The sequence below is a fragment of the Cydia fagiglandana genome, chromosome 21, assembly GCF_963556715.1.
Source record: "Cydia fagiglandana chromosome 21, ilCydFagi1.1, whole genome shotgun sequence".
Taxonomy (NCBI): domain Eukaryota; kingdom Metazoa; phylum Arthropoda; class Insecta; order Lepidoptera; family Tortricidae; genus Cydia; species Cydia fagiglandana.
The window spans coordinates 5,527,004-5,542,517 of NC_085952.1; the positions used below are offsets into that span (position 1 = coordinate 5,527,004).

The 15,514-nt window shown below is 37.5% G+C and overlaps 1 protein-coding gene across 1 annotated transcript in view; it reads left to right on the top strand.

Moving 5' to 3' along the window:
• The window catches only part of LOC134675281 (homeobox protein slou), a 41,190-nt gene extending 29,273 nt beyond the window's left edge, over positions 1 to 11,917 (top strand). The window contains exons 2-4 of the mRNA XM_063533503.1: positions 6,424 to 6,580; positions 7,510 to 7,663; positions 11,523 to 11,917. Coding sequence (XP_063389573.1) covers positions 6,424 to 6,580; positions 7,510 to 7,663; positions 11,523 to 11,768 — 557 coding nt within the window. The 3' untranslated portion in view covers positions 11,769 to 11,917. The remainder of the gene's footprint in view (positions 1 to 6,423; positions 6,581 to 7,509; positions 7,664 to 11,522) is intronic.
• Positions 11,918 to 15,514: the final 3,597 nt, after the last annotated feature.

A 15,514-nucleotide genomic window follows, 5' to 3' on the forward strand; every position in this document is an offset into this window, starting at 1 on the left:
TGAAACCAAATAATGCAATTTTTCAGTTTTTGAAATATCTGTCCTGGACTTTACCAACGAGGTGTAAAGACTCATAAACCCGGACCAAGTAAATATATCGCCATCAAATTGCTGAAGATGGATTTGTGGAAGACGTGGGCGTTGTGCTGAAGGCACGGCCGCTGCGACCTCCGAGTTCGGTTTTTCCAAGGACATTGCATCTAAATTATTATAGTGCAACTCAGCATTATTATAGCGAGCCTTATAGTCTTTGATTTTTTCACCATCGGTTTCCACCTCGAGACTTTCAAGTAAACTCTCATACGCCACAGTCAATCTATCGAAATGAGATTCCAATTTTCGTAATCTCGCCGCTAAAATACTAGAACTAATCTCAGATTTCATCATATTAAAAGATGATTGCAACCAGTCGCATTCTATATTAAACCGAATATCATTTGTTTTATGCGTCGCCATTTTGAAAACACAAAATAAGTACGTATTTATTTACAACAACCGCGCCGCGAATAAAAGGTCAATGATCCGGTTCGAAGGACCAAAATTATGTTCGTATTTTTGCCTTCGATGTTATAATTACTAACTGTAAACCATAGGTTAAATGTTTTATTGTACTAGCATTACACAAACCACCAAAAATGAATCCACATACCTCTTTGACGAGTCTGGCGACGGCGGCTATATGCACTGGTTGATTTACACACAGATTTCAATGTTTCGACCGGGCCCAGCGTAAATCTTTATGCACACACACTTAAAGTTATGTTACAAATCTTTTTATGGTCAAACGAGTTCACTTATCACACAATTCTATGTAAAATATAGTTTTATGAACCGAGAAAAACTTTCATAACCCGACATCTTTTTAACCGAGAACCAAACTGCTCTCATTGGTCCATTTGAATGCTTGGTCTATTGCGCGACTGCGCAGTGCATCGTGGTGTTGCCATGCCATAACACAGGCAATGGATTTAAATTTTGAGAGAATGAATAATGCTTGCACAGTATATGTATGTATTTTTTTCATTACGTGTTTCTGATCATTATATTTAGAATTATTATTTTTACAGAGCCATGTGCACTTATTATTTAGTGATCGGTAACAACGTTTTAATTTAATGGCAGCGTAGTAGAATTAAAAAGTACCGAAAGGAAATAAACATTTTTAAGGTGACGGTCAATTAAGGTAAGGTATTGTTCATATAAAGGTAAGGTATAGGTAGGTAGGTAGGTAAGGTAGGTAGGTAGGTAGGTAAGGTAGGTAGGTAGGTAGGTAGGTAAGGTAGGTAGTTAGGTAAGGTAGGTAGGTAGGTAGGTAAGGTAGGTAGGTAAGATAGGTAGGTAGGTAGGTAAGGTAGGTAGGTAGGTAGGTAGGTAAGGTAGGTAGGTAGGTAGGTAAGGTAGGTAGGTAGGTAGGTAAGGTAGGTAAGGTATAGGTAGGTAGGTAGGTAGGTAGGTAGGTAGGTAGGTAGGTAGGTAGGTAGGTAAGGTAGGTAGGTAGGTAGGTAGGTAAGCTAGGTAGGTAGGTAGGTAGGTAGGTAGGTAGGTAGGTAGGTAGGTAGGTAGGTAGGTAGGTAGGTAGGTAGGTAGGTAAGGTAGGTAGGTAGGTAGGTAAGGTAGGTAGGTAGGTAGAACCTTAATCAATCGGGGTGAGAGATAAGCATTTTACTCTTAAATACGACAACCTGATAAGAAAACGCAAACATAATCGAAGAGTTTGTATACTACATTGTAAAACACCGGTTGAGTAGAGAGTAATTTTTTTTATATGACAATTGGTATTCGGTTTTTGAGTATCGAGGCATACCTAAATAAAGAACACTATTCAATAAATTTCAGCAAATCGCTTGAATACATCCCGAAAAACAATACATTAAAGAAAAATAATATTAAAATCATAAGTCAAAAACTGTTACTAGTAGGATGTTGATACTCAGCAAAAATATCCTTCATTATAAGAGGTACTCACAAAAAAAATATTAAAAAAAAAAATATCGGGTTTAGGGAAAACTCAGTTAAAGGTCAGATGGAGGAGCGGATGATGGAATTTAATTGATTGGCAGCGCTAGACAAAGAAGTCTGCAACGATTTTGATTTGGTCTAACTCTATAGGCTTAGTATTTATAACATATTTGTAACGTTTGGCACCCGTGGGTATAGAAACCTACAAAAGAAAACACAAAGTACAGAAACAGTCTAATTATTTAACAATCACTTTAAGTTTGTATTGTAGCTCTGGTTTTGATTTATTGTTAAAAAAAGGCGTAACTTTGGAATTTTTTTCTATCTTTCTCTAATCTCTATTTTTCACCGTGTTCAGTTTCTCGAACAAGACTAATACAACCAAGCGCAAGATGAACTGCCTTTAGGCACCTTGAACTCTCAATTATATTTAATTCATGTCGACCGTGGTCAAATATTAAAATTAGTAATATGTATTTAGTTCTTAAATAATTGTATTGCGATATGCCTATTATGGTAATTTTTTCAATTATTTCAATTTGACATTTTATATTTATATAAATTTATGATTATGATGATGAATTTGCACGCTTGACGGGCCTGGCACGTTGCATGCGATCCAAAGCCGGGCGCCTTCGGCACCCTCATACTAAAAGCGTAACACTATACATCCCCATACTGTGTCAATCCAAATAAATAATTTCTGATTTTCAAAGGAGTCAAAGAGCACGAAGGAATATAATCATTTTGCAGATCTGACGTAGGTATATCAGTAAAGGTGAAATACTGTAAATATATCATACTTACATACTCACAATTATATTATCTAGGAATATAATATTATTTATACCTACATTGAAATTGGTTGCTGACCTAGTGAAAATACTGAAATATTTTAACTGTTGATGTAGTAAAGCTAGGCGCTTTCAAACACCTCGTAAAGTATTAGATGCTTCTGTTATCAGAAAGTGTGTTTTTATAGCACTTAGTGACTTTTTCTTACGTTTCATATGCTTTGTTTACCATTGTTTGTAAATGGTAAAATCACGTGACCGCGCGGAACACACTGACGCAGGTCCGTCCTCTACAAGCGCTGCCGCGCGACTGAAGAGGGCGTAAGTGCGTTCGCGAGTGATGGCGCTTGCGGATTTAGTAGGTATTGAAACATAGAAATTATTTTAATGATGTTACCGAGACAAAGTGATCCAAAACATCTAGATTATCTTATTACCTATACATTTATGTAAAAAACAAGTCAAAACAGTTTGTATTGTAGCTCTGGTTTTGATTTATTGTTAAAAAAAGGCGTAACTTTGGAATTTTTTTCTATCGAGCAAAGTTTATCTAATCATGTTTTTGAGATCCAAAACGTATCTGCCAGATCCTTAAGTATAAGATATATTTTTTTCACAATTTTAAAACATTGTTTCTTATATTTCCAATGGATTCAAAAAACTGGTTCGCTTAGCTCCTACGGAAAAAGCACGCCTTAAGCAGAGGAGCTACCGCGAAAACCGAAATTCGCAAATTGCGGGGATTTTTCTTTGTCACTCTAATTACGCCGTCATTGGAGTAAAAGAGAAAGATCCCCGCAATTTGCGAACTTCGATTTTCGCGGTTATAGGCCAGCTCTATGACTGTTGTTTCCGTTAAAATGTTGCCAGTGTCGAAAAACTAATGTTACATACTTATTTTACCTACAAATTTTGTGGTTTAAGTTTCAATAATTTAAATATTCGTGCCACGTCTATTAGAGGGGTGTTTTTGTTAGTTTATTTTATCCTTGTTTCCCCTTGCAAAAAATCTGTTAGAAAAATCAATACAAATGTGTACCAATAAATCCTCTGCAACATTTAGTGAAATCCAATTACATAAGTGTCTTTGTTAAGAAAAGCTATAAACACATCATCATTTACTGCTTTTAAAGGACTTCGGCCTAAGCAGTCGAGTTTGCGCCTTATATCCATCACCATGACTTTATCTCGTCCCACACCAAACGATCTTAAAACAAAATCCATCCCACTGCATTTTCGACTTTAAAATTTAACATCAAGGTTCAAATTACATTAAATTCGCTCAGTTAATTAAGTCGTTTTGGTTTGTTAGTCGCGACATCTGCTCGTAATTATATCGCGTTAATTCGTGTCGGATGACTCTGGACAATCAGTTTAGTGTTAAAAAGTCGTAAATAATTTTGTATGAAACGCTTAATTTTAAACCTTATTTATACCTTACTTAAATGTACAATCGATTGATAATAGTGATTCATTTTTGACAGTCGTATTAACCAATGTAATTGTAACTGTAATAACTTAGCTATAAGGTATGTTTTAGCGTGTCATTTTAGGTAGTTATATTCTTTCGCTGGACGTTTAGAAGTACGGTTTCCGATATGTGTTTGTTTGTTTAATGAAGTTTCGGATCTGCTAATATTATGAGCTGCCGAAAGGAGTGTCGAAGCGAAGTGTTTAGCACTTTTAGCAGAATTAATAGAAATGTCGTAAAATTGCAGAGTTACCGTCTCGCCTCAAGCAAATCGGTGTTCACTGTGATAAGGGGGGCTACCGCGAAAACCGGAATCAAACGAAGATCAAATTGCGGGATCATAATGAAGGCATTAGAGTGACAGAGAAAGATGCCCGCAATTTGCGAACTTCGATTTTCGCGGTTATAGCCCAGGCCGCGTAGCCAAGATGCCAATCGCTTACGCTCCGTAGCGATCGAAACGCAACTGTCACTGTCGCGCTAATATAGAAGAGTGATAGAGAGACATAATGCTTTTCGTTGTCGAAGCGATAGCGATTGTAACCTTGGCTAGGCCGGCAGTTCTCTGGGGGCCTAGCCAAGAAGATAATCGTACATCGACAAACGCCAAACTGGAAGAAAAAATGTATCGGGATGACTGATGCTACGAAAAATCATGTGACTATTTCCATACGTTAGAGTTAGACCAAGAAAAGTCTGCAGCGATTTTGATAGCTCACGCATTGCAAGTGTTACTTTAAACGTCAAACTTCTATGAAATTATGTCGTATAAATAACACTTGCACTGCGTGTGCTATAAAAATCTCTGCAAACTTTTCTTGGTGTAACTCTAACTGTTATTTTATAATCAAAATGATCATAATGCGTGAAGCTAAAAGTATCTAGTACATGTCTACTAAGTAAACAATTTTTTTAGTAAAAAAATATTGCTAGAATATAGAAGAGAGAAAATGTAAATGTTCTAATTGCGTTAATTTCAGTCACATAAATATGAAAAAAAAAAACAAATTACGCAGAAAACTTATGTATATCAACGTAAATGACGCTAAAACCCGTCAATTTAGCGGACATCTCGCGCACTAAGTGCCCGACACCATTTCACTAATTTTATTATTCCGCAGAACAACTGTCGTAAATTATATTTTAATGTTTCCGGACGTAAGAAATTTGCTGCCAATGTTGCCACATCAAAAATTAATAGCCGTTTTAAAACTATTTCGCATACAACACCGCGATGCGAGCAGGAAGCGGAAATGTCTATTATATCATCTTAAAAACATGAAAAATTTATGAAAACGAGATTATGAGGAAACGATAAAATTCGAGATATATTCGTTTTCTGCCGCGTGTTAGTTTTCATTATTGGAATGATAATAAATCTATTTGTGAAATATTTTAATGGCGCTGACAAAATATTGTGTGAATTAAAGAGTTTAGCGTTATTTTAGGGATTTGCATTTATGAACAGGATGGGGTTATAATGTTTTTCCTGTTGTTGATAGCTGACATGACACATAAACTATTAATTAAATGTCTATGATTTCTAGGTTTGTATTTTTAGTCAAGGCAGTTTTCTGATTTTTTTTGCAGCATGCTGAAACTGCTAATGAAGATGTAAATAAAATAAGCAAGTTGATCTGTCCTTTTGACAAACTTCGATTACAAACAAATTAATGGTACGAGTACACACGGACAAAAGCTATGTTAGACATATATTTAGGTACACTGAGTTGAAATCTAGGCAGAGGTAGAGTTGCTAACATAAACCCGTGGTTTTACTTATAATACGCCGATACGTTACGCGTGTTTGTGCGTAACACACACTTTCACAACTCGAGGGCTGAGGGCTGAGCGGTGAATGGCTCAGACAAGATAAGAGATGTGTCACATGTGCGTACAAAATTGGCTTGTCATGAAGTCACAGTTTTGTCTTATAGCGATCCTACCACTGTCTGTCTGTCTACCTTTAATTTCTACAATTTCATTTCTTGTTCTGTTTCTTTCTTCTGTTTTTGACTGTGGGTACCTACCTAAAGTGACTGCTGTTACTCATCATGCGTTTGCCCTTATCCTATTCATTTGGGGTCGGCGCAGCATGTCTTGTTCTTCCATACCTCTCTCTCATTGTCTCATCATTCATTCCATCATTCCAGGTGACTGCTGTTCCAATGTCATAATTATGAATTTTCCTTGTTGCAGTCAACCAGCAGCACTCGGACCTGGAGACGGATGAGGTGGAAACAGACGACCAGACGTCCAACATGGACGATGACCTCCTCACGCAGTCGGACCTCGACGAGAACGGGGACCCCAAGAGCCCCAGCTCCAAGAAGGGGAAGTCCGGATCTTCTAGTAGGTGAGTCGTGTTAATTTTTATAAAAATGATTGAATAATTTTACGGTTTAGAGTTTAGACTATCAGTTTGTGTATGTCTCACAACAGTTTAAATTCGAAGAACCATGATATTTTTTTAAGAATGCTACTCACGGCGGCGGTAAAGTTGAGGATCGGCTGAAGTGACTAATAGATCGAACGCATTTTAAAATTTCGTCAGCTTGGGAACTCGACCCGTAGTAGCTTAACTGGTAAAGCAAAAGCGTGTCTTGGTAAGGCGTATCGATGTAGAGTTCAAGTCAACTCCCATCACGATATTTTGTTCAGTTTTCGATTTTTGTTTGAATTACTAAATAAGTTTTATTAGATTTGGTAGGGCATGATGTTAGTTGCATTTTTTTGCCATGTGCTTCTTCCTGAAGGCGGTAATTTTGCCGGTATACTTACCGTATATGGGATTTTATCGAACAACGTAGAGACAGCAAAATACCTATATGCGGGAAAAATTAACGCCATGTAAACCCAGCCATACCGTTATTCCACACTTTGGGGCCTCCTCTTAAAACAGACTACATATAAAACAATATTTACGGCGACTGTCTGCCTGCCAACGCTAATCTGGCTAAATGGATATTTAAATATACCTAAAAATATATGATACACAATTAACAATGTGTATGCAGAATATTCTCAAAATTTCTGGAAAATTTCATGAGAAAATTCTCTGAGAAGGTCCGTTCAGATTAGGGATTATTAATCAATGTTCGCCAGTCGTCACTGTTGCCGACTGTTTCATATTATTTAGGTAGGTACCTATACCTACGTCTATTTACAATTTAGAATTGAAATTTGATTATCTTTTCTGAACCGCTGACCCGATAATGCGTCAGTGGGAAGCACGGGATTCATTGTGAAACATAAACCCACTCTAACCTTTTTTTCCTATTTTAGGGATAGCAAAGGCGGCACGAAACCGCGGCGCGCGCGCACCGCGTTCACATACGAGCAGCTGGTGTCTTTAGAGAACAAGTTCAAGACCACACGATACCTGTCCGTGTGTGAGCGGCTTAATCTGGCGCTGAGTCTGAGCTTGACAGAAACTCAGGTTAGTGTTGCAGAAATCTGTAATCCAACTACAAGAAGCACTGTACAGTCTGTACAATCAGCAGCTGGTATCTTTAGAGAACAAGTTCAAGACCACACGATAGGTACCTGTCCGTGTGTGAGCGGTTTAATCTGGCGCTGAGTCTGAGCTTGACCGAAACTCAGGTTAGTGTTGCAGAAATCTCTAATCTAACTACAAGAAGCACTGTACAGTCTGTAGGTATAATGAGCAGCAGGTGTCTTTAGAGAATAAGTTCAAAACCACGCGTTACTTGTCCGTGTGTGAGCGGCTTAATCTGGCGCTGAGTCTGAGCTTGACCGAAACTCAGGTTAGTGTTGCAGAAATCTCTAATCTAACTACAAGAAGCACTGTACAGTCTGTAGGTATAATGAGCAGCAGGTGTCTTTCGAGAACAAGTTCAAAACCACGCGTTACCTGTCCGTGTGTGAGCGGCTTAATCTGGCGCTGAGTCTGAGCTTGACCGAAACTCAGGTTAGTGTTGCAGAAATCTCTAATCCAACTACAAGAAGCACTGTACAGTCTGTAGGTATAATGAGCAGCAGGTGTCTTTAGAGAACAAGTTCAAAACCACGCGTTACTTGTCCGTGTGTGAGCGGCTTAATCTGGCGCTGAGTCTGAGCTTGACAGAAACTCAGGTTAGTGTTGCAGAAATCTCTAATCTAACTACAAGAAGCACTGTACAGTCTGTACAATCAGCAGCTGGTATCTTTAGAGAACAAGTTCAAGACCACACGATACCTGTCCGTGTGTGAGCGGCTTAATCTGGCGCTGAGTCTGAGCTTGACCGAAACTCAGGTTAGTGTTGCAGAAATCTCTAATCCAACTACAAGAAGCACTGTACAGTCTGTACAATCAGCAGCTGGTATCTTTAGAGAACAAGTTCAAGACCACACGATACCTGTCCGTGTGTGAGCGGCTTAATCTGGCGCTGAGTCTGAGCTTGACAGAAACTCAGGTTAGTGTTGCAGAAATCTCTAATCCAACTACAAGAAGACTGTAATAGTTTTAAGTCAGAAGGGCTACCGCGAAAACCGAAATTCGCAAATTGCGGGGATCTTTCTCTTTTACTCCAATGAAGGCGTAATTAGAGTGACAGAGAAAAATGCCCGCAATTTGCGAACTTCGATTTTCGTGGTTATAGCTCTGGTTCCCACTGAAAACCAGCGCAGGGGATTTCCGCGGCATTATGCCGAGAATCCTATTTTAGTGTCCAAGATGTTTTTATGTCTGTATGTCTTCTTTTCTATATGTAATATGTTGTGGCGTTAAATAAATGTATTTTCTTTCTAATACATATTAAAGTCGCTACAATAAGCGTAACGACGAGACAGAGCGTTAATAGACCCTAGAATTAGAATGAAATCTCTTTAACCTTTATAATTTTCTCTTTACTATAAAGAGTAAACTGACAAAGTGGAGTCAGTTACGGATCGCTGCCATATATGACCCAAAAATTTTTTATTAAGCTATGAGCTTCATCACATATGATCTCTAAGTAATTCTAAGCATTTCTAGCCTCGGAGGCGATAAGAAGCGTGCGTCTAGTCGAGGAGGGCGGAGTACAAAGATGGCCGCCACCCGTCATCATTCAAAAAAATCTGTTCTGGTCTTGGTGGCTACTAGGGCAAGTTTGGTATCATTTTCGTATAAACCGAAGACGTGGAATTCATTGCTGATATTTGTTTTTTTCAGTTTCATAGTAATTTTGCAAGAAAAACGTAAAAAGATAAAAATTTGGGATGGAGGTTTTTGCTTTGAGAGCTAATAACTTTTGTGTAGTGGCCAAAAGTATCATACAAAAAATACTATAATAAAGCGCAATTTATGCAGCTTCTAAACATATACATGTTTAGTAATATCCTACTGCAAAAAGATGGTAAAAAAATTATTAAATGACCGCAGCGCGGGTAGTTGGACTCTCGCTAGGCGGCGTTTATCTTACAAAATGGTCGAGTACGAGTATCTACGTAGGTAACTATGCTTACTTTGCTAGATTTTATGATGACGAATAAAATGCTTTCTGTATATTTAATGTCCGCAGTTTCCAGTACACAGACATAATTCTGGTATAGGTTAAAAAAATACACACAGGTATCCCCATGTTTAAAGAGGAGGGCGGCTCGCTTAACAAATAAGATCATGTACAACCGCAATTTCAGGTTGGGTTAGGTTCGTTAGTTACCTTTTATCCCTCAGAGCAGAAAATAGAAGCCCCGCGAGGCTTCGTTGGTTTGTCACCAAGTCATACTTGCATAACTTATATTAGTATGACAAATATACATAGCTGTTATGATTTCTAAATGTAAGCTCTCCGCATAATAGTTATTTGTTTTACAAAGGGGCAAAGTTGTTGTTTAACCGCTCGTGCTAATATTGATACCCGAGATTTCAAAATTGAACCACGAGCGTAGTGAGTGGTTCGAAAAATGGAATCTTGAGCGTTGTAAGGGTTTCAAAGACCGAGGGTTAAACAAAATTTGCCGCCGAGTGAAACACAGAATTTTTCACCACACCAACCTGAAGCAAATATTAAATGTAAAATATCAAACAAAATCAAACCAAATCAAATCCAAATGAATGTTATGTGCAGGTTGAAGTTATTTATTAAAAACAACAAGTAAGTACCTATAAAATTACTTAAAGTGAGTTATAGCATGAAAATTATCGTGAAAATAAATATTTTGCCTCTTCCTAAGTAGTACAATTTCTCTCATAAATAGTGTTTTAATATTATCAGCAAAAATAAGAGCGCTATTTTATTAGAATAATTTTATTTATAATAGTTATTTCTCGGACCCAATTTTGGACCCGGGTATATCCTTAAACTACGTTCAAAAGAGAGGTATGGGCACTGTCATCTCGCTTTGTGTGGTAGGGCACAGCACAGCGGATGTCATTCCAGATCTATCCGAGCAGAGCCCAACTGGGGAAGTACGTACTTACCTCCACCTTACAAAAAACACCGGTCAAATAACACTAGGCCCTACTCAAATCGTTGCAAGTGCATTAAAATTAAAGTGCATAAAATTATGTCTGTATAATGAATTATGTCTGGATGAAAGTATTTTATTCGTCATCATAAAATCTAGCAAAGTAAGCATACCTACGCAAATACTCGTACTCGATCATTCTGTAAGATAAACGACGGTCCGCAAGATAAACGAAAGTCCAACTATCCACGCTGCGGTCATTTAATAATTTTTTCGCCATCTTTTTGCAGTAGGATATTACTCAACGTGTATATGTTTAGAATCTGCATGAATTACGCTATATTATAGTATTTTTTATATGATATTTTTGGCCACTATACAAAAGTTATTAGCTCTCAAAGCAAAAACCTCCATCCTAAATTTTCATCTTTTTACGTATTTCTTGTAAAATTACTATGAAGCTGAAAAAAACAAATATCAGCAATGAATTCTACGTCTCCGGTTTATACGAAAATGATACCAAACTTGCCCTAGTAGCCACCAGGACCAGAACAGATTTTTTTGAATGATGACGGGTGGCGGCCATCTTTGTACCCCCCCTCCCCTTATTGCCTCCCAGGCTTGAAATGCTTAGAATTACTCAGAGATCATATGTGATGAAGCTCATAGCTTAATAAAATTTTTTTGGGTCAACTTCATAACTGACTCCGAATTTTTTTTTTATTGAAAATTTTATAGAAAATATACATTTTAGTAAGTACCTTAATCTGATGTTTCGCCAAACTGTGAGACAGTTTTTTGGCGATGATGGCGATTACAATTTTGCAAAAGGGCATTCTGTTACCTGCTCCCACTTTCTTTCTTCTTTCTTTCGATTACTAAAATCATAAAATTACCTTTGTCTGCAGGTAAAAATCTGGTTCCAAAATCGCCGCACGAAATGGAAAAAGCAGAACCCAGGCATGGACGTCAACAGCCCCACCGTACCCCCTCCCCCAGGAGGGGCCTTCCCATCCGGGGCTTACCCTGGAGGGTTACTATACTCTCACGGGGTCCCGTACCCGTTCACCGGCCCTGGACCCTACGCACCATACTTCCACCATCTAGCCAATCACCACCATACCCATGGGTCCTTAGGGCACTCCCACACGTGATTATGGGCGCGCCCAGGGTCCCAGGACCTTAGGGATAAGGAAGACGAACCTAATTAACTAGTGTTATGGAATTAGTGCAATTGTGTTTAAGTGAATGACTCGATTGTGATACATATTTTTAAGATAGTTTTAATTTTCAGTGTTCAAGAGACAGTGGTCGTGATAAATAGCGGAAAAGTATAAAACTATGCCCTTTAACATAACTTTGCCCACCGCGTCACAGTTCAGATAAAGCGAAATATCTTAAAAGTAGTTACAGATACACTTCCTGAAGAAAGTAGCTTTTACTGAACTGTGACCGTGACGCGGTGGGCAAAGTTATGTAAATGGTAAAGTTTTAAACTTTTTTACGGTAACATTATTTGAGATATTCTCTCAAGTGAAGGATGTGAACAAAATCTAAGATCACCAAACTTCCATTATTAAAAATTTAATTTGTATTATATTCTACGTATTCTACGTTTCTAAAAGTAAAGCGTTAATATTTAAATACCTACAATATAAACATTTTATTTTTGTCACTGCATTTTATTGAAAACAAGATATTTAAAAATACTAAATACGCCGATTTTAAAACCTACATAAAACATCGATTTAATTATAATGCATGATATTGTCTCGTATTTGCCTTGTAAATATTGTAAAATATGTAAATAGTCTTTACGATTCTTATAATTAATGTAAGTTTATTTTTATTTATCATTGCTATGTGCCAAAATATTATATATAAGAATAAGGTAATTTTTTTTGATTGCAGATTTTATGTAAAGGGGCCCACTGATTACTAGTTCGCCGAACGATATCAGTCTGTCAGTAAAACGCAAAATTTGACAGCTGCGAACAACTGACAGGCTCATATCGTCCGGCGAACTGGAAATCTGTGGAGCCCTTAACAGAGCTGAATCAATATAGACTACAATTCATACTCCGATGATTATTTTAGATTGGCCTGGACTTGTGGTCTCTGTCACCAGGCCAATTTTAAAATTGCAATTTGCTTTTTTTTTAGAGAAAATGTAAGTTACGTTTATAATTAAAGTGGACCCGCCATTTATTTTACAAGGTGTTAAAAATCAAGTGAAATACCACTTCGGTTAGATATACGCCAATATATTTGCAGTCTTTGCCGCCCCAGGCCCTGTAGCCGCCCCTTTCAAGGCACACATAATATTGACTACATGTTGAGTTAATTCTTGTTACCATCAGCGAATTTTTTGTCACAATTTGCCGCCCCTAAATATCTTGCCGCCCTAGGCCCGAGCCTACTGTGCCTTAGGGAAAATCCGCCACTGATAATAGCAAATTTGAAAATAATTTTAATTTCACCATTACAGCTATGTTTACCAAACTAATCAATGCTATGGGTCCGCTATAAACTAAAAAATCTACGAACTAAAATCCATTTTGATTTGATATCAATTTCATCAATATCTTGTTTCATTGCTTCACTGAACTGCAATGTTAAAACAAAATCAAATCAAGAACAGATTTTGAAGTTCAAATTCCGCTGAAGTTTCATTCCAGGGTACCTAGCTAAGATGCCAATCGTCGATAAAAAACGCCAATCGGAACTTAAATAATGTATGGAAATAGTCACGTGACTTTTAGCAGCATCTGGGCTATAACCGCGAAAATCGAAGTTCGCAAATTGCGGGCATTTTTCTCTGTCACTCTAATAGGCTACATTCCTACTAGTCAAATCAGCTTCTTTTTTAGAACTGTCAAAACGATTTTCTAATATGGAATTTATATGAAAACGAATGTAGTGACGTCACGGTAAACTCACCTACTTTTTATATTTCAATCCGATCTATTAAATACAAATTGTGTTTAAAAATAACTGCTATCTATATTTTTGTAATAATTATCTGGTGCTTTATTTCGTGCACGGTTTGAAATAATTTATTTTAAGTACAGGAAACATCCCTATTACGCCTTCATAGGAGTAAAAGAGAAAGATCCCCGCAATTTGCGAATTTCGGTTTTCGCGGTAACCCCTCTGTTATCCCTATACACTATTGCTTTTCGTTTGACGTTTGTCGATGTACAATTGTCATCTTGGCTAGGCCCCCTGTAAAGGATACAGGAACCTCTTTCATTGAAAGTGTCGAGAATGGAACATTTACCTTAGCTATTTTAATATTTCAGTGGATTGTGGCTGTCAACAGATTCATATTAGGGTAAACCGAGGCGAATCGGATCACGATGAAAAATATGTTGATACTTATTTCAATTGAAGCGGTGGTGGCTGAGTGGATATAACGTCCGACTTTTAAACCGGAGGTAGCGGGTTCAAACCCTGGCCCTGGCCCCAAAGAGTTTTTCGGAACTTATGTACGAAATATCATTTGATATTCACCACTAGCTTTTCGGTGAAGGAAAACATCGCGAGGAAACCTGCATACATCTGCGAAGTAATTCAAAGGTGTATGTGAAATCCCCAATCCGCATTGGGCTAGCGTGGGGACTACTACAGCCCAAACCTTCTCGCGCATGAGAGGAGGCCTGTGCCCAGCATTGGGACGTATATAGACTAAATTGTTAATTATAATATATTTATTTCAAAATATTGTATTGATATGAGCACACTAAAATTACACAGTTCTTTTCTCTTTAGCTTGCGTTGACAGTCATTAGAAATAGTTCAATAGATTTTTTAGTCTGATCCAATTAGCCCTGTGATCCAATTCGTCTTAGCCTACTATACTTTATGTAAACTTATTTACAAACTTTATTTACCACCAAACCAAACCGATACCGAAGAAAGCTTTTATATATTTTGTAAAATAGCATTAAAGTAGCTATGTAAAACTTAGAAAATATAACCAACGGAGTGGTCATTAACAGGCGTTCCCCTCTGTCGAAAATAGGCGGCCAATGGTCAACGACATGTCAACCACATGTATGGACTGACGTTTATCTGACATGGCTATGTTTACGTTACGTCATCAAATGTATTGATGTGCCCCTCCCCCGCAAAAAATGGCAGACTATTTTGTACCGAAAATTATAGACATGGCGTCTCCGATGGTTATATCTTCTAAGATGTAAAATAAAGTAATTTATTCGCAAACGATGCTCAATGCTGTACATAGGGAGTAGCCGGGCGGACGCCTATTAACTTGATGTTGACATAAATAGTTTCAAGTTATTTTTTAAAATTGTTTTATTTCACTTCCCCAATGCACATTATACTAACTAGGCTATACACATACCTACCATACATAGGAACAGAATAAATAATCTATAGTGCGTCAAGGAAATCTTGTCAGTAGCAATGTAAAGCAAACTAAAGTAGGGCAACACTCAAAGAGTAGTATTGCGCTAAGAAAAGCAGCAATGTTCAATGTACATCGAACCAAAACTTTTTTTCTGCCGAGTGCGCCCTATTACGTACGTCAATTCAAATTGTCAGTTGCGGATTCTCTATTGAAAATGTTTGAAATTGTTATTAATAGGTATGGACGGACAATTTAAAAGCGGTGTGTGTTGTTGATAAAAATGATTAACTAATTTAAAGATTTCAAAATAAAATTAGAAGTGGACTATGCCGTTAAACAAGAATGTATGATTAAAATCATTGCTTCAGCAGGTAGATGTCCTACTGGATTTTAATATTTTATTAGATTCCTCAGTTGGCGCTGTAGGCATTGTAGGCATCTTAGCTTTGATTAAGCACAATCTTATTTAATATATTGGTATTTAATGGTAACTCAGCAGAAATATCTCTTGAATTAGAATCGATT